Source organism: Chlorocebus sabaeus, chromosome 11 (genome assembly GCF_047675955.1).
Source record: "Chlorocebus sabaeus isolate Y175 chromosome 11, mChlSab1.0.hap1, whole genome shotgun sequence".
Classification (NCBI taxonomy): Eukaryota; Metazoa; Chordata; class Mammalia; order Primates; family Cercopithecidae; genus Chlorocebus; species Chlorocebus sabaeus.
Window position 1 is genome coordinate 22,701,705 of NC_132914.1, and position 26,885 is coordinate 22,728,589.

The 26,885-nt window shown below is 36.4% G+C and overlaps 1 protein-coding gene across 1 annotated transcript in view; it reads right to left on the reverse strand.

Moving 5' to 3' along the window:
- Window positions 1-26,885, reverse strand: part of ABCC9 (ATP binding cassette subfamily C member 9) — a 139,546-nt gene that overhangs the window by 52,346 nt on the left and 60,315 nt on the right. Inside the window, exons 18-25 of the mRNA XM_007967878.3 lie at window positions 25,940-26,045; window positions 17,718-17,756; window positions 16,236-16,337; window positions 14,195-14,279; window positions 12,818-12,898; window positions 5,328-5,465; window positions 5,055-5,180; window positions 407-503 (exon numbers count right to left, since the gene is read on the reverse strand). Of these exons, the coding sequence (XP_007966069.2) occupies window positions 407-503; window positions 5,055-5,180; window positions 5,328-5,465; window positions 12,818-12,898; window positions 14,195-14,279; window positions 16,236-16,337; window positions 17,718-17,756; window positions 25,940-26,045 (774 nt within the window). The remainder of the gene's footprint in view (window positions 1-406; window positions 504-5,054; window positions 5,181-5,327; window positions 5,466-12,817; window positions 12,899-14,194; window positions 14,280-16,235; window positions 16,338-17,717; window positions 17,757-25,939; window positions 26,046-26,885) is intronic.

Below are 26,885 nucleotides of genomic sequence, written 5' to 3' on the forward strand. Positions count from 1 at the left end.
CTGAATGAATCAAATATAGCTACTTCAAAATGCCATATTTCCCCTTTATTACTTATTTCTGAAGGATTGAAATTTTCTTAAGTAGATTTGGTCATCATACTAGACAATTTCAATTTTTCTGAACAAACGTCTAGATCTATTTACAATCCACTGCCATTTCCTTTCAAGTCTTTCTCACACATAACAACTGTAGTAAGACACATTCTGTGGAGCCCCTCAAGATGACTGTTGATGGATTACATCCACCTTTCCTTGACTCCTATTGTTTCCATTTTTGGTATTATTTGATTTAACTTTTTCCCTTGCAAACGGGCTTATTATTCCTCATGGAGACACTCACACATTAAAAAATGCTCACATACTGTTACCCTGTTAGAATGGTCCAGATAAAAGTAAAAAGATCTACCTTCATCTTCGTCCTCCATTTGGGCTTTGGCTTCTCTTGAATACATGGCCCTTCGAAGAGTTTTCCTCTCTAAAGTAGTTTGGTCAGCTTCCATATCCTACAGTAAACATTATACTATCATGCAAGGAGCTAACACCAGTAGGTTGTGACTCATCAATGAATGACTCACATGTGTAAATGGTTAGTTACCTTTACCAGTCTCAGGGGTTCTGTGCTCACTCTGGAGATCCACAACTCCTGTCACAGAAGCAGCTGTGGGGGCAGAGCCTTAGACTTGCAGGAAGTGCTGCAGTGCCCAAGGCTGTGGGGCAGCACACGAGGCCAGGAAAAGCAAGAATGAGATGCAACTGACTCCAGAAACAGGGTGGTATCTCCCTGAGCCCTAAAGCATAGTTCTACCACTGCTACTTATTTTTACATCACCTTCGGACTATCCTTGTAATTTTTCTAACTAAGGATTCATTCATGTTAATACATATCTTCCTTCAAAAGAGTACATGGTTCCAAGTTGGTTAAACTGCTGTCAGCCATCCACTATTGTGAATTATTAAATCAGAACGAGTTTCTTTAGCATCTTACTAAGGGAGCTGCACAAAATAAAAGGAATTCAATAGGATCTGAAAGAAGGTAGAGAACTTTGAAGAAAATAGGCAATGAGGATTCTAGGTGCCTAGCAGTGTAAGAGAAAGGCCTAGGAGGAGAAAATATGCAGAAAGAGAAGAGAAATGTGCCAAGAACAAACTTTGCAGATTTTTAAGAATTGCTGTGAACTTTATCCTGTAGTTAAGAAGGGGAGAATCGTTTCATTTTCTCCATGCCCTGGCTTCCAACACACCAGCTCCCCCGACCTCAGGACTGCGGTAGTAGTACCAGTTCAGTTACATTGTGGGTTAAATCAGGTTCTACCGGCTATTCTGGAAAACCAACCATTTCCCCTTTTCTGTGGGGGAAATGCATTCTGAATTCCAAACAACTAACCCATAAACTTCTGGAATCTATGGTAAATTGGGAGCTTCCTGTATATGCCAACACAAAGAAAAAAAATCTATGCAGTTTTGCTGTTACATCAATAAACCAACAAATCTTTTGTGATCAGTTGCTAGGTAATGACCTTGGTTGATTTTTTTTTGGCCTCATACAACATGTCTGATTTAGGAAACTTGCTATTCTAGAGGGTTCTACTACTTCAGATTCTTGGTTAAAAGAGTGAAAACAAAAATGTCTCCAGAATCCCATTTTTAAAGAGACAGTTTGACCCCAGTTTTAAATTTTGCATAATGATACGAAGACCAACATTTATAAATGAAGCTAAATTAAACACAAAATTAAAGAGGATCCCTGACTTGTGCATATCATATAATGAAACAAAATAAACCTTCATATTGAAAAGTAGATTTGATTCCAGTTCGATTCCCCATGCTGTGACCAAAAGATTTAAGATCTTGGAGACATTAAAAAAACAAATAAACAAACAAATGAGAAGCCCAAACAAATTTTAAAGCATTTTTTCCTAAGAGTAAATGTTCATATTAAGCTCACTATAGGTTAAATTTTTTTTTTTTTTTTTTTTGGTTTTGGTTTGTTTTTTGTTTTGTTTGTTTGTTTTTGTTTTTGTTTTCTTTTTTGAAACAGAGTCGCGCTCTGTCGCCCAGGCTAGAGTGCAGTGGCGCAATCTAGGCTCACTGCAAGCTCTGCCTCCCGGGTTTACTTAACGCCATTCTCCTGCCTCAGCCTCCCGAGTAGCTGGGACTACAGGCACCCGCCATCCCAAGTAGCTGGGACTACAGGCATCCGCCACCATGCCCGTCTAATTTTTTGTATTTTTAGTAGAGACGGGGTTTCACCATGTTAGCCAGGATGGTCTTGATCTCCTGACCTCCTGATCCGCCCGCCTCGGCTTCCCAAAGTGCTGGGATTACAGGTGTGAGCCACCGCGCCCGGCCAGGTTAAATGTTTTAAATAGTGTTGATACTTGGACTAAGTAAATAAAAATTTAGTTTCATCTATCAAGTAAATATTCACTGGGCCAGGCCAGGTGAGGACAGTAGAGAGGAAAGTGAGGAGTGTGAAAGGAGTGTTAAATAATACCAGTTTATTCTGCTTAATAGCATTAAGAAGATAATGGTTCATGTCATTTAAGCTAATATTTAAAACAGCTAAAAGTGTTAACTTCCTCTCCTTTGTAGTTTTCATTATTATCTTTTAGTCATATTCTTTCCCGTTTACCCCTTAATCCTTAAACTGACAGCTCTTTTTCAAGCACTGCACTAGGAAATTTTGTGCATCCTTCGGTTTCACCTCCCTTCTCCACTTGCTTGAGCTGGACAACTCATTGTTGAGGGGTCTGCCCTGAGCATTGCAGAATGTTGAGCACACTAGATGCTAATAGCCTCCCCGCCCCCTTCCCCCCACTTCCCCAAGTTGTGACAACCAAAAATGTCTCCAAATATTGCCCAATGTCCTCTAGGAGGCAAAATTGACCCAGGTTGATAGAAAACACCCTGTCCTGTCCTATAACAAACTAAACAGAAAGCTGTTTGTACAAAAACTTCCCCAAGGTATTGTAGTAGTCTTGTTCACAATGTGATTCTCTCTGGCTGCAGATGAATTCAGGTGCCTGCCCTTTGCTACGTGGCAGTAATCTCCCTCCATCCTGAGATAAGGATTCTGGGCAGGTGCATGATTCATTCTGGCTTCTGCGGGCTGCCATTCTACCTCGTAACTGGATTTACCCTGTCCATACCCTAACTTGCTCCATACCTCCTTCAGTTCATACATAACCCTGTAATGTGTCTTTAATTATACAGCTATGCTATCTCAAGTGATCACTTCATTTCTAAATACAACTTAATGGACTTTCTTCCTGGCTTGCTTAACAGTATTACTATAATATTGAGCCAACAGCTCTCTTTATTTTCCAGCTCTTCTTTCCAAAGTAAACCATAAATTGTCCCACTCCTTAAGTTTACGTCATCTTCTTTTGTCCCTGGCATTTAGATTGCTGAAAAAAATGTCATTTGGAGTTATCCCCGGTACGTTTAGAATTAAGCTTCCCACAGCACAATTCCTAAGCGGGCACTTGTCGACTGTACCTCATAATGTTTGGGAGATTTTTGTTGGTTTATTGCTTTTTTTTCCCCCCCAAACATCCTCATTTCAATGGTTCTGTGATTTGTCCTGTTCTGCCTGTATATTTTTGCATATATCTTTTCTTCTTTGTGTGGTTTGCTTTTGAGAGCTTTAGCAAATCCAAAGAAGGTAGAGAAATCCTAGGATTTATCTGACTTTATATCTTCCTCACTCTATGGAGACAGATCCTTTATTTTCTTTTCTAAAATAGTATATTTATATTTCCTAATATTTTAAAGAAATTCACTGGTACAAATATTTCATTTCGTAAATGCTCATTCCTGGCTAAGAATACCAAGTGCTGGACACTTTGTACTCCCAACTCAAGAGTGAAACATTTCAAAAATTTGCAAATTTAATTTACAATTTCACTTGTCGATCAAAAGTGTTTCCTCTTTTGTTGTATTCAATCTGGTATCCATCTCTGTGATCACCTCATTCCATGTTATACTTACATCATCCATAACATTATGGTGCAATTACACCGGATACACACTTATGTTTAAATCCCATTGTTACCACTTACTATGTACGCTGTACAACTTTAGGCAAGTTACTTAACTTCTTTGAGCCTCAGCTTTCTCATCTGTCTAAGTAAGATAATCTTTTCTTTGCTTGTTTGTCAGGAGTTTGTGAGAATTAAAACAGATCATGTAAAAAGGGCTTTGTGAACTTTAAAAAAAACGTACATGGCTCAAGCCTGTAACCCCAGCACTTTGGGAGGCCAAGACGGGCGGATCACGAGGTCAGGAGATCGAGACCAGCCTGGCTAACACGGTGAAACTCCGTCTCTACTAAAAAATACAAAAAACTAGCCGGGCGAGGTGGCGGGCCCTGTAGTCTAGCTACTCGGGAGCCTGAGGCAGGAGAATGGCGTAAACCCGGGAGGCGGAGCTTGCAGTGAGCTGAGATCCGGCCACTGCACTCCAGCCTGGGCGACAGAGCCAGACTCCCTCTCAAAAAAAAAAAAAAAAAAAAAAAACGTACAAATGTAAAATTTTATTTTTATTTCCTTCTGATTATCTTCTTTCACCCCAGAAGCCTTATCCCAGACATGCCTTACAACTTTGCCCACTACTCAGAGCTCTTCCTTCCAGATCACCTTGGCTTTTGACTTTCCCATGACCCTCTATTTGTAAGTGGTTAGTGAAAATATTCTAATTTTACAGATGAGTAAAATGAGATATAAAGAAGCAAAAATAAGGAAATGCCATGCTTCAGTAAGTAGTTTGTCTAAGTTTTAAACACACATATAATTGCACGATGGTTGAAATTCAAACAAACACTCTCTCAAAACCTGACAGCGCCTCATCCAAAGATAGCATTAGAATTTCATAGGTTCAAAGTAGCCTGTTCATTAATAATACGTAAAGATACAATTGCTTTGGATTTCAGATAAAGACCATTATATTACCAAGCATTAAATGGTAATTTTAAAAACAGCATTCTTAGTCATTCTTAGTAAATTTCTAACTCTTCTGAATTGGACTCTGAACTCTTCTGAACTATGAGCACTTACCTTTTCTAATTCTTGATCTTGCCGATTCATAAGTGTTTTCCAGTGTTCATAAAGCTCAACATCTTTGGTTTGAATGTCCTTCAAAGTTCCTTCTCTTAGGACACTTCCATCTTTCATGGCTATGATCTAAAGAAAGCGGATATTCCCAGAAATGTGACAAAAAGCCTTGATTGGCAAAATGAACTACCTTTATTTCAGAAAGCATTTTTTACTCTCTTTTTATTTATATGACTATAATATAAAAATGAGCAAAATTCTCTTCTAAACTCTTACCCAGTCAGCATGCGTCAGATACTGTAATTTGTGAGTCACAAGAACGAGTGTCCTTTTGTCATCTTGCAGGAATTTCAAAATCCCCTCCTGCATTAGGTGATCACTCAAGTGAATGTCCAGGGCTGAGAATGGATCATCCTGCAATCAGTAAAATGAAGGAAAGATGGACGTTTTCTATACTTTTTACGTAACTCAATTCCTCTCGAAAGTAATAATACAAATAACTAAGGGCAAATCATCCCCCAGATCTTATTTATTTAAAAAAAGGATAAAGAAAAAACTACCTGTCAGGTACCATGCTTATTACCTGGGTGACAAAATAATCTGTACACCAAACCCCCATGACGCACAATTTATAAAACAAACCTGCACATGTACCGCTCAACCTAAAATAAAAATTAAAATAAAATAAAAAAGAGGCAGGAGAAAAACAAACAAACAATGAAATACAGTTAGAAGTGCCTGCAGGTGAAAAGAAAAACAGACTTTGTATAATTATTTTAAAAGTAAATAACACCATTCAAAATGTTTTGAATTCTTATTGAATCTGCAAGTTAAAAACTGTATTACTCAGCCATCTATAATAATAGAGCAAAACAAAGAATGAAAAGATAATTGTACTTGAATTCTAGATAATAAAAATAGGTATAGAAAATGTTGATTGGGCTAGGCACAGTAGCTCACGCCTCTAATCCCAGCACTTTGGGAGGCGAAGGCAGGCAGATCACCTGAGGTCCGGAGTTTGAGAACAGGCTGGCTAACATGGTGAAGCCCTGTCTCTACTAAAAACACAAAAATTAGCCGGGCATGGTGGCGTGGGCTTGTAATCCCAGCTACTTGGGAGGTTGAGACCGGAGAATCCACTGAACCCAGGAGGAAGAGGTTGCAGTGAGCCGAGATTGCGCCACTGCACTCCAGCCTGGTGACAGAACGAGACTCTGTCTCAAAAGAAAGAAAAAAGAAAATGTTCACTGGATCACAACAGGACTTACTTAATGGGGATATTTTCAGAATTAAATGAGGTAATATACACGAAATGCTTAGAATGGTATTGGGTATATAATTGACATTGTTAGCTATTATTATTATTATATATAAGAATAGCATGCCTAACACTTACCTGATGACAATTGTTCTAGGGAGAATGTTTTCATCCACCAAGTGATTAAGATATTTAGAAAATAATTTAAGAAATTACATTAATTTTCTTTTTTTGTTGATGATATCACTATAAATTATTTTCATATCTAGTTCATTCCTAAAATGTTATATAGAGCATCAAACTACATGTTTCTCCTTTTTGGATCTTTAAAAGAGGACAGCTAGAAACAACTGAAGAAAACTGGAATGTATCCTCAAAACTATGAATTAGAAAGCAAAGTGACCTGAAGGGAGGAGGCTGCAACAGAAATATAATCACCCCTTAGAAAGACCAGGGATGGCAGGGAATGAAGGAAACTGAGGGAGCACTGAAGGGACAAAGCAGTAAAGAATGGTGGAAGTTTCAGGTAAAGAACTGGGAAAAGTTATCAGAACAGTGGGAAAAAAAAGTTCATAAATGTCTTCTTCATTACCCTTCTTTCTTTGTTGCTTCTCCAATATGTAACATGCAAACAAACTTCTGCTTTGTCTTATGGGCCCAAGAAAGAAGTAGCTGGTTTCTCATGCTACTACCCACAGGCTACATGTTAAGATATTTAGAAATTACAATTCTGCAAAATTTTCTATTGAGCACAATCATAGTCTCTCTACAGATAGATCGCATTGCTTAATAATCTGAATAATGAAAAACAAAGTAATTTCTATTGAGATAGAAACTGAAGTTTGGAAGTTAGAATAAATTTATGTATAATCATGATAGGTTGTCATATGATTAGCTCAGTAATTTTTCAACTTTCCATTGATTTGTCTGTATAGCTGGAAACTATAAGCAATGTGACCTTATTAAAGGATTTAGGAGAAGGCTTATACAAAAGAAATATTAACAAAGCATTTTGATAGTTAAAGGGTGATTAAGAATTATAAGAGCCTTTAAAAAATCAGTCTGCTGGATATTGTAATTGTGAATAAATAGGTGATATAATCAGTGTCCTCAAATGACTTTTACAGAAAAAACACAATTATCTTGATTGTCCTGAAATTTCTTTGGATGACATGGGAAATATTTCAAATCTTTCAGACCCTCTGGATCATCTTAATGCACATCAATATTTCTGAAACGTTACAATAAGTACTTTGTATAGGAACTGGCTTTCAACTGCCCAGTGAGTTGCTTTTCAAAATCATCACAGACACTAGCTCCTTATTTGTCATTTAGCTCCTTTTAATAACAAGAAAAAAATATTCTTACTTGAATTTTAAAATTATTAGATTTTGATAACTGATAGAAAATTCTACCACTAATACATAAAAATTTTTAAACATAGGTGTTATAATGTAACTTTGCAATTACTTAAAAATGAAAGTCAAAGTACCAATATAAAGTGATATCTCCACAGCAATGGAAAAATATCAGGATTACACTGAAAAAAGTGTCTCCGTTTCCATCACCAACAATGCAGCAAGGATATAATTATCAAGATTTAGGAAATCTTGATATCAGCAAATTATTGGTTTTAGAAAAGCAGATGATTTTCACAGGAGGAATCTGATTGCCTTTGAAATAACTTTCTGCTTCTGATTCCATTAAAACTCCAAGAATAATCTGTGATGTAGACCAAACTATCCAAAATGATTCTTCCTGGGAATTTTTCACAGTAAAAATAAGACATGAATTAAAAATAAATTTTTGTAATAACTCAATTTGACTGTCCATACAATTCTGATTTATTTATTTATTTATTTTGAGATGGAGTCTCGCTCTGTCACCCAGGTTGGAGTGCAATGGCATGATCTCAGCTCACTGCAACCTCTGCCTCCTGGGTTCAAGCAATTCTTCTGCCTCAGTTTCCCAACTTACTGGGATGACAGGAACATGCCACCATGCCTGGCTAAGTTTTTTGTATTTTTAGTAGAGATGGGGTTTCATCATGTTGGCCAGGCTGGTTTCGAACTCCTGATCTCAACTGATCTGCCTGCCTCAGCCTCCCAAAGTGCTAGGATTACAGGCATGAGCCACCGCAACCAGCCTAAATTCTGATTTTACATGTTAGAAGTTAGTAGGGCATAATTGAAAGTATATTATCTCTAAATTAAAAGGTCCACATTCTAGTTATGACCACTTTTGGAGGCTGGCCAGTGTTTCAAACTCAGTCACTTCTTTTGTAAAATGGGGATAATAAAGAGGCCTGACAGAAAGCACCTTGGATTGCTGCAAAGATGCAACAAAATAATGTAGTAAAAGTCTGTAAATCATTTCAAAAGTGTTGTTTTATTATTATTTTCTTATAAACAAAGCCATGGTGGATTAATATTGTGCTTACCCCTTCAATGTGTCACAGTGAGAGCTTAGCATCTTCCAAGCATCTCTTAATAAGGAAGAGTGTGGTGACTGAGAACACAAGCTCTGGAATCCGGCCACCTGACTTTCTATCCCTGCTTCACTGTTACTATCTGTGTGATGTTGGATAAGTTATCCCCCAAAGCCTCAGTACGTTCATCTGTGAATAGCAGTAGTAACAATAATAATAGTAATAACAACAATAATCTCAAACCTAAGAGAGTTATTATGAGAATTAAGTGAGCTAATGTGTATAAAGTACTTAGAATCATGCCTAGGTCACAGAACTATCATTTATATGCCATATCATTTATATGTCATGCCCCACATAGTGGGGATTCATAGTGTTTTCTGTCAAATACAACCTTTTATACAACTTAATAAAAATTGAGGCTTAATGGCTTGAGAATCACATCTCCAGATTCAATGTATAAAATAAGATTATGGGGACATACTTCCTTTAAACAAAGCAATATGGTCAATTCGATGAATGGTCAATTCTTTGGTATCAAGCTTATATTATTTATTCTAATATACATATGTACAGTTTTCATTAATACATTCTCTTGTATACTCAATAAATGTGCTTAAATAGTATATTCTTTGTATGGATGTATTTTTGGAAATAATTTAATATATTCATTGATACAGCACACTTGCACAATGAAGTTTCCAAAAATAATATTTTTGATACATAATTAAGACATTTTCATCTAACTTGTATACTGCGTCAAGGCTAACATGATAAAAGTTTATTTAGAGCAAAATGTGAAACTATTCAAGTGATATGTACAAGTAAAATTCTTAAAGATATAAGTAATGCCTTTTTCTCAATTCTATTTTCTTTACCCAGCACAACAGATGGCATTGGGGATGTTCACTGAATATTAATAGATAGAAAGGAGGAAAGAAGAAAGGGAGGGAGGAATAAAGAAAGGATAACAGGGAGTGAGCGAGTAAAGAAGAAAGGGTTAAAAAAAAGGAGAGAAAAGGAAAATACAGCAATAATTTCAGAAAATACCAGAGAATCTTTGCTGATTAGAAAGCCAATACTCAAAAGACATGCATTTCTCACCCAAACTCTGTAATTCACTAGCCATCAGTCCTTGGATAAGTTTCCACATTTAGCTTGAGGATACCATCTACCCTCTCTCAGCACTGTGATGAGAATCAAATGGGATAATACTGCACCTTGTGAATTTTTAAACAATGGAAGTGTGAGATGTTATTATTTTTGAGGAATTTTTAAAACACATCAACAGCATTCCATTGCCGCTAAAATGTTTTTCAGTAGGTTGCAATGGAGTAATAAGACCGAGATCATAAGATCCAATGGTTTTAAGGCTATCTGAGCTGATCAGTGTGCATCTAGCACAGATTTTTCAAAGGGACACTTATAAACACTATACATCAGGGATTAAGAAAAGTTATACAAAATATGTTATTTGTGGAAGAATTGAAAATACTATGCTTTCTTGGCCTAGAGAAATGTAAATTTAGAAAGTTATGACACTAATATTAGAATGTTAAAATATATATATATTTTGATATATATATTAAAAAATATATATATATATATTTTGCTGCAGAAGTAGAGTGCAGGCTGAACAGACAGTACTCAGAAGCAGATCTCAATACCATAATAACTTTCCAATAATGAGAGCTGTCTGTGGTAGGAAGAATAATGGACCCCAAAGATGCCCAGGTCCTAATCCCCAGAACCTGTGGCTGTATTACCTTATATGTCCAGCAGGATTTTGCAGATGTAATTAAGACCAAAGACCTTGAGATGAGGAGATTATCCAGACAGACTTAAACTAACTATATGCATCCTTAAAAGCAGAAAACTCTCCCCGCTGTGAAGAGAGGAAGACGTGACTATGTAAAAATAGTCAGAAAGACATCATGTTACTGGCTTCAAAGGTGGAGGAAGGCAGGCACGAGACAAAGAATGTAGGCAGCTTGTAAATGCTGGAAAAAGCAAGGATATTGACTGTTCCCTTCCCCAGAAGGGAGCACAGCCCTGCTGACACTTTGATGGACTTCTAATCTATAGAACTATAAGATAATATAATAAATCTACATTGATGAAGTCACCAATTATGGCAATTTTTTATAGCAGTAACAGAAAATTTATATACTGTCCAACCAGGGAAAGCTACCTTAAAGGTAAGCAATGTATCTTCAGGGAGAGTCATCAAGAAGCTGTTAGAGTTGATGCTAAAAGTCATCCTGTAATGAAAGGGTAGGAATTGAAAATAATTTAGCCCTACAACTTCTTTGATTTCCATGATTCTAGAATTGAAGTAAGTTGGAGTCATTGAATCACAGCAGGCAGTAAAATGAACTGAGGAAGAAAGCTACACCCAGGGGACCTCAGTCCCTTTCAGATTTCCAAGGCAGTCCCTCAGGCTCAGTCAGTAATTGATCCCAAGGTTCAAGAAGTCATTTCTAGTTGTAGATCCATCCATTATTGTAAAAAGTATTTACGGCTGGGCGCGGTGGCTCACACCTGCAATCCCAGCACTTTGGGAGGCCGAAGCGGGTAGATCACTTGGGGTCAGGAGTTCAAGACCAGCCTGACCAACATGGTGAAACCCCGTCTCTACTAAAATTTTAAAAACATAGCCAAGTGTGGTGACATGCACCTGTAATCCCAGCTACTCAGGAGGCTAAGGTGGGAGAATTACTTGAACTTGTGAGGTGGAGGTTGCAGTGAGCTGAGATGGTGCCACTGCAGTCCAGCCTGGGCGACAGAGGAAGAGTCCATCTCCAAAAAAAAAAAAAAAAAATGTACAATTACATAGGCTACTGTTAGATCCTGCAATGGCTTTCATGGTGTTTTGAGGTTTTTTGGGGGAATAACTTTGGAGACAAGTATTCTTAGGGAGATGACTTAGTATGTCCAAATTCTTCTACCATCCCCAATAACAGATCCAAATTCAGTGGAAAACTCCAAAACCAACTTACTTTTTGAAGAGGCTCTAGAGATTAGATGGAGTGAAGGCTCTAAACATGTTCTGGGAACCGGATTTGTAAGTGGTTAATAATTGTGCAGAAGGAGAAGGCAGGGATGCATTTACATACTCTGCCAGCATCTCCCCACTGTCTACTTGTAAGCTATTTTAGGTCCCTCCTGCTGGAGAGACCAAAATAGAGCAAAATTGTAATCAACGTAACCATCAAATTGTATTTCTAGATCCACAGGTAGAAATAAATTATTAGTCCAAGATGGATGTCATGAAAATCATTCATGGAGTTTTTAAAGACATAAGTTTTAGATTCTACCTTTACAGATTATGCCATAGGTCTAGAGCAGAACCAGGATTTCTACAGTGGTAGGGAGCATCACAGATAGAGCTTATCCACAGCCTGAGTTGCACAGCACTGGAATGGGATACTAGGCTTACTTAGCCCTATGCCTACCAAGAGTATATTTTCTGGCTTTTTTTTCTTTGCCATCAAATATAAATAAGAGGATTTATGATCCTGCCTCATTCATCCAATACCATCCAAATCCTCACCTGGTTAAGAAACTCACATAAACAACCACTAGGGCATCTCAGTCTCATGGACACCAATCCGGATCCTCCCAACTCTCAAGATATGTTGCTCTTCTACTGATCTACTGATCTGTACTGCAAGGATTTATTTCCTCTATATACTTTATGATTTCACAAGTTAAACCATTTTGAGAGGGAGTCTCACTCTATCGCCCAGGCTGGAGTGCAGTGGCATGATCTCGGCTCACTGCAAGCTCTGCTTCCTGTGTTCACGCCATTCTCCTGCCTCAGCCTCCCAAGTAGCTGGGACTACAGGCGCCCGCCACCACACTCGGCTAATTGTTTGTATTTTTAGTAGAGACGGGGTTTCACCGTGTCAGCCAGGATGGTCTCGACTTCCTGACCTCGTGATCCGCCCGCCTCAGCCTCCCAAACTGCTGGGATTACAGGCGTGAGCCACCGTGCCCAGCCTTGTCTTATCTATTTAAAGACTCGTTTGTCCAGATGGAAGAATGAAATAGAAATAAAAGGGAAGGCCATATGCTTACCAAAAAGACAATGTTGGTGTTTTGATATAGCGCTCGTGCCACACAGATTCTCTGTCTCTGTCCCCCACTCAGGTTGATGCCCTAGAGAAGAGACACCCCCAAATACCCATTTTTTATATTAGTAAATGATCTCTTGGCAATATGACCTTAAAATACAAATGTCTTTTCAAAAATCTTAAATTGATAGTAATTTGTTAATTAAATTGGTAAGAAAACATGAAAACTGTCTACTGGCCAACAATTATCAAATTAATCAAGATGGCTTCAGGCTGATATGGTTAATCCTCCTTTCACTCTAATAGAGATCTCTGCTGTACAGAAGCATTAATAACCAAAACACTTTCTAGGAAATACAAGCAATTCCAAGATTTTTTCTTGTTTCCTGAGTTGTGTCTGTAGTTTACTTAACATACAACCCAAATTTGATATTATGAGTTATGTGAAACAATACTATCCCCAAGAGTATGCTTTCATAATAAAGTACCACTTACACATTTTTTAATAAAAAAACTAGTATTAATTGACCTCTTAGTATGCGCCAGACTTGTGTAAATGGCTTTACATTTTAAAATTTCTCTTATTCTTCATAGCAATTCCAAGATGTAGGTATTGTTTTAATTTTACACATGTGGAAACTGAGGCTCCCAGAACTTAAGTTCATTCTAATACACACTGCGGTATGTAGTAAAAAAGAACAGTCATTAAGAACAAAGGCCACAGAGCCAGACTAATCCTGGCTACACTACTACCTTGGCAACTGTGTAAGTTCCTTAACCTCTCTCAGCCTTGATTTTTGCAGCTTCATATGTAGATAACGATAGCACCCATAACACAGATTTGTTGTGAAAGTAGATAATGCATATAAAGTTTGTGCCCAGGACTGACAACGATTAAAACATTGTAGACATTGTTGTTCTAAAGATTATAGGTATATTTCTCAGCTTGTCTGAATAATATGACATCAATGCAAAACATGGTTACACAAAGAGAAAAGAGCACTTTAATACGAATAAACAGATGCTTAGCAAGATTGGGAGAAGTTATCGAAAGTAATCTTAGTTTTCAAACCCATTACAGCAAGCTCCACGTAAGCAAAAATGCATTTGGTCAAAGCCAGGAACTATGCTTCACTTTTTCTTGAGAACTCTTAAGTGACTAGTACCATGTTAAGTATACAGTGATTACTCAATAAATGTTAATACGTAAGAAAGAGTGGCATCAAAGGACTCCTGTCCTTGGTTTTCTGGAACTTGTCACTCGGGACAACATACAGCTCCTAAGCTCTCAAATTTCATGATTCTCTATTAATGATTAAAGACAACCAGAAGACTTTTCTAGATTTTTGTTTATTGCTTAATGAAATTATTTATAGCTCACCCTCTCTCCAATTTCAGTTTGATCTCCAAATGGTAATAAGTCAATATCTGGCTGAAGAGAACAGGCATCCGTGACAGCTTTGTACCTTTAGGAGAAATGATTTTGAATTTTTAGATCTCTATGGATACATTGCCCATAAACTAAGTGCCAAGTTCAATACCTTGGAAGCTGAAACAAAACATTTGCTGAATCACTTATTATATGCCAGCCTCTGCTCTATATTTCTGGATACAAAGATAAATAAATACCACTTCCCACTCTTTTTCTTTTTTCTTTTTTTTTTTTTTTAAGACAGAGTCTTACTCTGTCGCCCAGGCTGGAGTGCAGTGGCATGATCTTGGCTCACTGCAACCTCCGCCACCTAGGCTCAAGTGATTCTCCTGCCTCAGCCTCCTGAGTAGCTTGGATTACAGGCACGCGCCACCATGCCCAGCTAATTTTTTTGTATTTTAGTAGAGACAGGGTTTCACCATGTTGCCCAGGGTGGTTTCAAACATCTGAGCTCAGGCAATCAGCCTGCCTCAGCCTCCCAAAGTGCTAGGATTACAGGTGTGAATCACCATGCCCGGCTAGGTTCCCACTCTTAAAAAGCTAGCTCATGCAGCAGAAGACTGATACAAAAACATATGATGCAAATTCACCTTGTTGAGTGTTACAGTGGAAGTGGGTACAAAGCACTCCCAGAATACAGAGGAAGAAATGACTGACCATTCTGAGAAGTTTCAGAGGAGGCAAAGCTTAAGCTATGTTCAGAAAATTGAGTAGTAAGTTTTCAGGAAGAAAATGAGTAAGGAAGCGTAAGGAACTTGAGAGTAAAAAAGTTCATGGTGAATGTAAGGGACCGTAGGAGGCTCATTATGGCTAAAGCAGAGGTGGTGAGTGGGTGCCTTTGCACACTGTCATGCATGCGGAAGGGAAGAGGTAAGGGAGATAATGAGGACTGACAGTCTTCAAGTTCATGTAAGGCTGGGACTGGAAATTAAATGAACTGGAAGTACAAGGAAGTGTGGGGATTGAAGATGCTGGGGGAAATGACCATGACTTTATTTTCCTAATTAGTCTTAAAATAGTCGAGTCATTCTTGATTCTTCCTTCTTTCTGTTGGTATCTGTCCATTGATGTTCTTCAATTTTTTTTTTTCTCAACCATCCCTTCTTTTACATTTCTACTGTCATTCCCAAGTGCAGGCACCACACACCGCATGCCTGGATACTTACTCCAATTAACTCCTGAATGTCTCCATATATATGTATATATGCACATTTGTGAATCTGTATATATAGAATGCACATCATTATAGCCAGTTGGCTTTTAGGTCCTCTGACTATCTGATCTCAGCCTCCTTAATCTTTCTGTCTGGTTTGCTCTGGGGTCCTAAAGAATCCCGAATAATTTAGGTTTTGTCTTTCATATGATCTACTTTTCTCCTCCCTCCCTCTTCCTCTTGCCTCTCCACTTACCTTATTCTTCTTAATTTTCAAGACCCATCTTATGGTCCTAAGACCCACTCTTGTAAGAGTGGCTCAGGGAAAGGGTCATGCCTTCTTACGTGACAGTGGTATATAAAAGATGCTTGAAAGATGGCATATTCTGGCTGCTCCCAGTCATCAGACCCCTCAGATCCTACATTCTTCTTCTTTCCTAAAGTCGTCAGACCCCCTCTCCATCCTACATTCTTCTTCTTCTTTCTAAACTTCCTTTGTGAAATTTACTTGAATTTTTCCTTCTCTATCTTCTCACCAACAACCTAAGCAACACCCCCTCACTCTCACCCTCCCCACCCCACACACATACACACTTCAATTGCTGTTTAGTCTTGGTGTACAAATTGTTCTCAATAAGGGTTCAAGATGGGCTGGAACTTCCAAGAGGCTTCTCTTCAAATAATTGATTCAAAAGACCTTGGTGATGAGGATGAAAACGAGGCCAGCAGGAAAGAAAGTACCAGATGTAAAAGTTCCAGAAACCATTGTTCATTCCCAAACACACAAGTCGGAAAGAGTTGCCATTTTGGTTCTAAATTTTATATGCTCAAAATTACCTCTGTTTGTTAAAAGGACTTCCAAAAGTAATATTTTCTTCTACTGTAGCATTTAATAGCCAAGGCTTTTGAGCTGCATACGCCACAGAATACCTGTTCCTACTGAAAAATGAAAAAGAAAAATAAAACACCAGGATTATGCAAGGGTACTGTGCGTGTATGTATTTTACTATAAATAGGGGAAATAAAATTAGTAAACTATCTCAGACACAGAAATGGAAAACTTCTAAAAGAGAAAAATTTAAAGACCACCAACCTTATTAAGAAATGATTAAATATGCCACCTAAATTAAAGGGATTAGGATTTAATCAAAATGTCACATATATAAAATTTGATTTTGTACACTGAAGAAGTGTTTTATAATCTAAACAACTAATTGAATTTTCCTTTTATAAAATGACTACAATTTAAAAAAATAATTAAAAGGTTAATAACAATTCACTCACTCCAATAACCACCGATATTTTACTTTATACTAGTAGCACTTTAGTAACTATAAATTCTACATGCAAACTTTAAAAAATATGTTAATTGATACTATAATTATTGTATGGCTTTGTGGCTTAATCATATTAACATATTTTATGGTAATAGATAATATGTAAATATTTCAAAACAAAGAATATCTTAAGAAGTCCCTGAAACTTTCAATATTCAAATCGTGCATGTAAAAACTGCATATTTCAAAATATATTGAAATAGTTTATATTTTTAAAATAACTCCCTACCCCCTTTTGACTTGTAAATTCTAACAGATAGCTATACATCAGCTTAATTTCCAAAAGTTAGGAAAATACATGTAAGCTGAAGAGGATGATGGGATTGGGGTGGGGTAGAGGGCAGGTCAGTTTAAAAGTCAGATTTCCACAGTTAGTTCATGATCTGTAAAATACTAATGAAGGAAATAGGGTTAAAAGAGAGAAGGGTTAAAAAAGAGAGTAGTTAGAAATGTTCAATGATCTTCCTAAAATATTACATCTTAGGGGTGCAGGAGACATGATAATATATAGTATGCTAGCAGTTTCTGAGATAATCATATGTACAGTAAAACAACGGTTCCCAACCTCTGACATGTCTGCCTTCCCTCCCCACCCCACTTGGGTATTTAAGGTTTTTGTTTTTGTTTTTCCTTTTATCGGTCCCATCACTGTTTAACTCAAAATCAATATATGTATTCATTCTTACATTTTTATTTTATGAAATCCGAAACCCAGTTTACCGAGGACGGTTTGAGTTTCAGCCAAAGTTGGGACGTGTGTGACTCAGTGAGAGGAAAACAGTTGACACAAGGAGCCACTTTGTTTAGTAAATTAATTCTTTTAGCAGTTTGCCAAGGTTGCGAACCACTGCTGCTGGAAATATGCTAGCACACTTTAATAAATAACTATACATCATCAGAATAAACAAAATTAGATTAAAGAGTTTAAAGTCTGAGGAAGGAAGTTATTCTTATTAAACTCAGGTTAAAATAGAAATAATACCTTCTGGTTGCTTCAAAAGAAGGCTCAGATTCATTTACACTGCAAGTATGGCAAACAATGTTCATTAATTATGAAGCAGAAATACAGAACCAAGGTACACATCAGGTAAGAGATACAATAAACACTGGACATATTAAAGAGTTATGTTTCCCAAATGGTTTCTGATATTAATTTCAAAGACAAACCAGATAAGTAGTATTCTTTACGTCTTCATCAGCTAGGAAATAATTGCTTAATAAATTTCTAAAACATAGATAGCACTGTTCTCTTTCATAAAAATTGTGGTTCATACAATGACTGGGTTCTAGTGCCAACCATGCTCCAAAGAGCTGTAAACTTGCGGAATCCTTGTAGAATACAGTTTCCCAGTTTCATAAGGATTCTGTATTTCCAAGGCCTTCCAACCTTTATAATTTGAATTGAATAAATTTAAATTCCAAATTAGCTACCCTAAGGCAGCAGCAGAAGTACTTTTTGGGTGCTAAACATGAAAGGTACACAAAATACACTGGCCCCTCAGGAGCTTGTAAGAAAAACAGACATGCACCAGAAACCAAACTACATCTAAGTGTAATCAATTATTGATACGATTTATGTAAAAAGTGGGCTTTGACTAGTCACAATTTGTTATGCCTGTATTATGAGGAAAGACATCTGAAGACCTATTTCTTTTATTGTTCTTGTTCTAATTTTTTTATAATTTAGGGTCATTAGAATTCTGTCATTCTGAAAGACCTGAATTCAATAACCATATACATAATTAAAGCCTACAGAAACTCCAAAAATTGATTCTATTTGACTTTGCAAAATGTTGTATGTTTTTGTGGAGAAAATTTACTAATTATGCTACCTAATGACATTTGGTTAAGAGTTACTAAGGATCATTTTCACTACTGCACACTGCTAATGACATCTTGGGATGGCTGATAGAGGCAAAAAAAGCAATCTTGGAATAAAAATTTGCTCCCGATAATAATTATTCCCTGATTTAAGTTACTGGTAAAAAATAAGGAAATGATCATTTTTCTGAATAATATTTTCCACACAATGTGTTTTAGATACCAAGAAATTTGGACTTTATTTTCGTGGTATAAATCCAATGGGTGACCTCAATAGTTGTAACTAATTTGAGGAAGAGAGGGAAGAGGAGAGGAAGAGTGAGTGTGTAGCAGAAATGAATGTGTTAATTTGTATTCTAGCCACTCAAGTGGAAATGCCCATTAGACATGTGTAAATACCTGTTGGACATTTGAGAATGTCAACCCAAGGTAGAGATATGGATTTATAATTCATCAATCTATTCAATAAAGGTTGATTAAATTTGGACTCTATTCAATATCAGTTAAAAAATATGCATTGATTACTTCCTAGTGCCACACATGCTAAAGATACAGCGAACAAGAAAGATCCATTCCTTCTTTCACGCCACGTACACTTTTGTGGAAGCATAATAAGGGAATAAAGGCTAAGACAGGTGGGGTAAAAGATGGTATTAGGGCACTGATCAAGAACCAACGAAAAACAAAGAAACAAAGAACCAGAGAACAAGCAAATCAGAGTAAACAATAGAGTTGATGTCAGAGGGAAAATTAAGAGTGTGCTAGATGAAAAAAAAAAAAAATCCAAGAGTACTTCAGACCAGAGAAAACATGTATTAGAAGGCCATGAGGTATCCTGATTACACAAAGAAGTGATTTATGTTCAGCATGGCTGAAATGTAGGTGTAAATGGCAATGAACTTAAAAAAGCAAGCACAGCCAGATAATGAAGGGGCTCATAAACCATTTTATAGAGCTTGAATTTTTCCTAAAAGGAAAAGAAAACCACTGAAAAGCTTTAAACAAGAGAGAGATACAGGTTCAATTTAGAAATATAACTCTGATCACAGAATGTAACAAATGAACTAGAGGGAACGAGACTGGAGATCATAAAAGAAATCCTTTGCCAACCTCACAGATTTGACCCAGTCAAATCACCCATATTCGTTCTTATAAAACACTGTATTCTTCCTAGTATTTATAAAACATTAATCAAATAACTACAAAATTATTTTCTTACTTCCCCTTGGTTTCCCCTGCTAAACAGTAAGCTTCATGAAAATAGGGGCCTGGCTTCTCTTGTTCACTTATTTCTCCCCCAACAATTAATACAATGACTTGCATATAAATGGTGTGCATAACAAATTAATAAATGCAAGTGTTACAGAAACCAAGAAGCCAAGTTGATTTCAAGGAGTTGTCAATGGGTGAAGAGTTTCAAAATCTATGGAGAAGTAGGACTGAGGACAAATTATTGGGATTTAGCACTTAGGCACTCATGTGCGAGAGCCTTTCGTCCAGATTGCAATGCGCAGAGTAAAAGAGAAGAACGGAGGTTAAGTGTGGGTGGACTAAGTCGTTAAAAAGAGAAATGTTCCAGTTGATTGAGAGATAAGCAAGACCATTATTTAAAAAATGGGTGGGGGATAATGGAGTGTGAAGAGCAATAAATAAAGACATTTATAAGAGAAAAGGGTTAATGAATGCAGTAAGGTCCTGAAAAAAGCAAAACAGCACATAGGGGATCTTTACTTCTGAAAACCTCTCCTTGAAGGATTTACTTATATTTTCCTTTAAAAGTTATATATACCATACATTTATTATTTTCAGAGAAAAAAAAGAGGTAAATATAGACTCATTTGTAGGTAATCATCTTCCAAGAGCAAATTAATCCATTATTTCACTCACATTTGTATGAATAATGTTATAATCCTTAACTTCCAGAGACTACCTGTTCCAGCCCTCTCACATATCAATATGTTTAACCAAATTCAATTGTGGGAGATTATATATTTTCTCTTCCAAAATAAAGAAGTAGATTTAGCTCTGTCTAGACTCATCCTCCACCATTCAACGTGGTACTCAACAGCACTCAAGACAACAGGAGAATGCAGAGGTCAGATAGAAAATCCCCTTCTAGAAAATAGAATAAAGTTTCACTTCTGAAAACCTCTCCATGTAGAATTTGTGTGTATTTTCCTTCCAGAGTAAGAGTTAAAGAGGATACAGCGTATTAGCAACTTCCAAGTATTATGGTTAATAATATTATGGAATGGGAGAGTGACTTTTGCAAATTTAAATCAGGAATGAATTTGGAAGAAGGGAAACTAGAGGTTGGCACAAATATGATATATTACATCTGACCCAGGAAAGCTGACTTAATATATTATTCCTTCATGCCAGGCAAAGTCACATGAAAAGGAATATCTCCTCCATTTGTCTGAAAATAATTGAAGCACTATTACAAAGCTAATTATAGTAAGATGGTGGGAGACAGAATGTCAGGACAGAAGGGGCCTGAAGAGTAGGATGGTTGATGGCATGGCTGAGAGGGAAAAGAAAAAAAAAAAAAAGGAAAACAAAGATAAATGACAGCTGTTTCTCACATAAGTACCGCCACAATTAAAAAGCATTCTCGACTCTCTCACTGAAACTATTCATCAGATAAGGCATTTTAATTCTAGTTCCTAAGATATCAGTAGAAATTGTTTATCATGACAACCAGGAAGGGACTTCAGTCAGGCAGAACATTTATTTTTCAACAAATATGAAGCACACCTGGATGCAAGATTGATGTGCACATTGGCATTCTGACAATTTTGGAGAATTTTTTTCATTCCTCTCTCCTCTCTCTCATCTTTTCCCTTCTGGGTCTACAATATGTCAGACTAAGTCAAAGGAAGCAGTTCCCAAGGAAACAACTATCGGGATGTTTGTGTACCACGTTCTCCCCACACAGGTGTGTGCTGGATGAACAGCAATGCCTTTTCTCCGGCCCAAAGTAAATATTTCCTGCTGCAATAGGTCAGAGTACTTTACTGGATTTTGTTCATACCTGTCTATGAGGATACATTTAAAAATAAAATTTATGGCCGGGCTGGTGGCTCACGCCTGTAATCCCAGCACTTTGGGAGGCTAAGGCGGGCGGATCAGCAGGTCAGTAGATGGACACCATCCTGGCTAACACAGTGAAATCCCATCTCTACTAAAAGTACAAAAAAATTAGCCGGGCATGGTGGCGGGCGCCTGTAGTCCCAGCTACTCAGGAGGCTGAGGCAGGAGAATGGCGTCAACCCAGGGGGCGGAGCTTGCAGTGAGCCTGGGCGAAAGAGCGAGACTCTGTCTCAAAAATAAAATAAAATAAAATAAATAAATAAATAAATAAATAAAATTTATGCAATCAGAGACACATGTAATGGTGAAAGAATGTTAGCAAGGTATTTGGTGTCTTACCATATAAAAATTTAGTTTATTGTTTTGCTTTGTTTTGAGCTTTAAAAAAAAATTCAGTTTGTTGAAGTAAAGAACTTTTAACCATTTACATATCAGCAGCTTATGAATATCCATAATTTCTAAATTAGCTTTGCTTTAATTAATAGTTATGTACCTTTCTTTATTGGACTGGGCATACAGCTTTTGTTTCTGGAATGAAAAGAGTAATTACAAATAACTCTTTAAAAGAATGTCAGTATCCTCTGAATATTCCTGATCCTAAAATATGTTTTATCAGATATTAAGGATATCATGAAAGAAAATTAAGTAATTCTTTTAATTAAAGAAAAATAGAATTTGCATTAACTTAGTCAATCTTTTAGAAGTTTACATTTTCATTTCTTTGTGTGTTGAACCAACTTAAACATTCTTGAAGAAAACTTTAGTCCTTTCTGCCATGAAAAGATAGCATTGTTGTCTAGTAAGGCAAATGCCCATAAAAAGATAATTTTTAAGTTACAGGAATTTTATAGATACTCTGAATTATCTTAATTTCCTTCTTACACTTTCATCCTGCTGGTTCTGACTCCAAGGTATATGCTGAATCTATTCACTTTGGTCCATTCCACAGCTACCATGGTACATCAAACTACCTTCATCTCTCATCTGAATTAGTGAAATGAACTCTTAAACGGTTTCCCTCACTTCCCCTCTTGCCTCTGTAATTCATTCTCCACACCACAAGTCAGAATCATCTTTTCAAATTGTACATCATATCTTCGCAAAATGTAAATCACTCCTCTACTTAAACTTCTACAATATTTTCCCACTGAACTTAGAACAAAATCTTGACTCCATAGCACACCCAGAACGCTTTCTTCCTTTTCCAGGTAGCCTCAGCTTGCACCTGCATCAGTCAGTATTTACTAGCCGTTTTAGACCCTTTTCAGATCCTCAAACACACCTCACAGGTATAGTACCTTTTACTATATTGCCTTGTTTTATCATCGTCACAGCATTTATCAAAGTCTAATATTATGTCTTTTTTGTTGTTGTTGATTACTTATACACAGGCCATGTTCTAGACTGTAACCACATGAGATAGAGACTTGTCTTGTTCACTTCTATATCCTTGATACCTAAATCAGTGTTTGGCATGAAGGACGTACTCAGTAAATGTTGAATGTAAAAAAAAAATACTAAGAAACAAAATATCTATATTCCATACTAAAGATAGAAGTTGCTCCAACTGATGTACAATTTATGCATTTCTCCAAATGTAGTTAATTTCATTCCTGCATCAAAGTAGATGAAGATCTGCATACTTAGACTGTGTTGTTCTGATCCTACCCATACCACATTCTTCACCACCGCTTGCATGCCCTCTAAACCTTCAAATAACATTTACTACATAATCTGTAATCTAATATTATATTCTGAATTGCATTTGTAATAATTGGCACATGGAATTTGCTTTTTAATAAATTTTAGGACTATTGAGGACATTAGGAATTAACCTTTTATTGACTTTTTATAAGGTATATGGAAGATTTTTCTTAAATTTTTTTCTTTTTTCTTTTTTTTTTTAAGAGAAATGGTCTCATTCTGTTGCCCAGGCTGGAGTGTGGTGGCACATTCACAGCTCACTACAGACTCAAACTCCTGGGCTCAAGAGATATTCCTACCTCAGTCTCTCAAGTAACTAAGACTACAGGCATGAATCACCATGACCTGCTTATTTAAAAAAATTTTTTTTGTACAGATAGGATCTCACTACATTGTCCTGGCTGGTCTCAAACTGCTGTTTTCAAGTGATACTCCTGCCTCAGCATCCCAAAGTGCTGGGATTACAGGCATAAACTACAACTGGCAGATTTCTTTCACAGTTCTCTCCAAAAAGAGGAAATCAATCTCTACTGAGTAAATGTATGCTGTTTTTTTCCTCACGTTTCCTTCTTTGCCTAGCTTTCATGAAGTTCAGAGAGAAATTTGTGGCCCATATTTTGTAATTATACAGGATTTCAGTACATGCATTTCTGTCTATTACAACTTCAGATGATTATTTAAATAATATTTTAAAAATTTCTTTACCTTTATCTTTCAAATTCTACTATACTATGTTATTTTAAATAAAACAATACAAAACTTTATGAAATAAGACACGATATAAATCATATACATGCTTAGGAAAGCAAGAAAATAAATAAGTAGGTTATAAAGAATATTTTCTGCATCCTCACATCATTTCTTTATTCATTAACACAATGATAATTATGAATGACAATATTGGGGGTCAATTTAGCTCAAGTGGAGCTGGGGCCTGGAAAGTTAAATTACACTTGGAACAGGCCAGATTAGGAGATCTTCCTGGTAGTATGAAAATAAAATCTCAAGCCTTTTCTGTCACTGTCATTCTTTCTCTCTGTTTTAATGATGGTAAATCAGGATAAAAACAAAACCCAAATAACTTAATTATGATTGTACAAGCCACACAATATAACTAAATCCAGTGGGATCTGCTTCTTCATCCAAGATGGAAGTGGCTTCATCCAAGTGGCTAGGGGAACATCATCTAGTGCCTGAGGTTAGTGACTGACACCATCTGCTGCCTGAGGACAGTGGCAGGGGAAACCTTGTCTGCTGCCATGAAGCAAACTGAAGTAGCAATGTTTTACTGAGCTCTCTGCTGGAGGTACACTAAGCAGTTGCAAGGTTACTATCTGCTAGATTTGCTCAACAGGGATAAAATGTACACTCGACAATTCAGTCTTCTTTTGCCAATGACATTGAAAACAGGATTTACATTTCCACTAATTTCAACCTGAATTTCACAACCAAGAATTTTTTTCTTAATTGGAGTTTAAAATATAATATACTCTTAAAAGGCCCATAGTCTTCTCATTCTTCAGAGATGTCTGTGTATGTAAACAGCAAACTCAGCCACAGCAGAATTCATGATAATAGGTACAAAATGATATGAAAGAACATCTGTGGGTTTCCCAAACTCAACACAATTGATATTTGGGACAAGAGAATCCCTTGGTATGGGGGCTGTCTTGTGCACTGTAGGATGTTTAGCAGCATCCCTGGCCTCTATCCACCAGACCAGTAGCAACCCAATGCTTCAGTGTAAAACCAAAAATGTCTCCAGACATTGCCAAACGTCCCCGGGGACAAAAATCACACCTGTTTGAGAACCACTGGTCTATAGCCTAATTTCTTAGATCAGCTGTAGCCAATTTATTCATAAACTACTTATGAGGAGTCTACTAAGTAGGCCAAACTAAATAAGCATAATTTACTCTTTGTTAACCAATTATGTAACATTTTTCTGAATCACTTTATTACCACAATGTGCTTTGACCACCATTCAAATATCTAGAAGAAACATCAGTGTGGAAGCAATCATTCAAATGTCTGGAAGATGCACTTTATTTTCCATGTCATTAGAATTGCGCAACATACTAATCAAAACCTATTCATATCTCCAACTATGTACTTCTAGTATCTAGTTTAAGTGTAAGGATAAATAGTTGATTTTCATTTCTTATACAGATTTTGGAAAAGATCATTGGATATTTCTTCTCTGAACATTGAACTTTTAAGGCACTGTTTCTATTTAAGCCTTATAAATAATGTAAATTTTCCATAACTTATTTTATTATAGAGTAAACTGTTAAGTTATTTCTGTAAGTATTACCCACTTAAATTAAAAATCTATCTTTACAATCCCATCCTTACTTTTGTCTCAGCAATATACTAGTTTATACTATTATAAAAACCTTTGAATAAATTGTTTTGTAACTTTTTATTTATGACTTTTAAGGTTTCCACCAATTTTTTTTTAAAGCTGCGCTTATTTCTGAGTGGTCTTCAGAGTTAGAACATGTAAATGTATTTGTCTAAGTTCTTTCCTTGGAAGATTATCAGATGTATGACATAGCAATGGAAGTCAACTTAAAATATACATACTTGCTCCAGTGAACTTTTCCTTCCAATGTCTGCATCTCACCAAGGATGGCAAGGAGAAGAGAGGACTTCCCACATCCTACTTGGCCCACAATCATGGTTAACTGACCTAGGAAAGCAAAACAAAGAATAACTACAGAATGAGATGGATTCTTAGTGAAATAAAATCAAAACACGTTTAGAAAAAGCTAATGTTTTATGATCAATGGCCCAGTTTTGATCTCCAGCAATAAGGTATTTTAAACAGCTCCTTTCTCTGACACATCTTTTTGGAAAAGGAAAAAATATATATATAATGATTTATTATTTTAAAAACTATGAGAATGGCTGGTATCAGTAAAGAGAGCAATGAAATAATTGCCTAGATCATCAATATTAGTTTTAACTTTAATATTCAATTCATTCAGAATAAAAAGGACAGTTTTGACTAAAATAAATAATTGAGATAAAATGATTTGGGTGAATTTATTAAGGTACTCTCTTCTCCAATTTCTCTTTGAAGAAGAGAGTGTCTTTGCATGTATAATAGAAAAATCTATGTCTTTGCAGTTATAATAGAAAAATCTATTTCTAATATAAATTTGTTTTGCATTTATAATAGAAAAATCTTCACCTAATGAACATCAGGCCAGATCAAAAAATATTTCTATTCAATTACAGAGACATTTTAAGGAAAAATTACTGAGTTTATTCCTAAATGTTTTATTCCTTTTGATGCCATTGTGGATAGTCTTGTTTTATTAATTTGAGATCATTTGTTGTTAGCATATAAATACTTGGAAATAAAATTAACCAAGGAGGTGAAAAACATATACACTGAAAACTATGACATTGGTGAAATTAACACAAACAAAAAAATGAAAAGACATCTGGGCTTAGGGACTAGAAGAATTAATATTGTTAAAATGTCCATACTACCCAAAGCAATCTACAGATTCAATGTAATCTT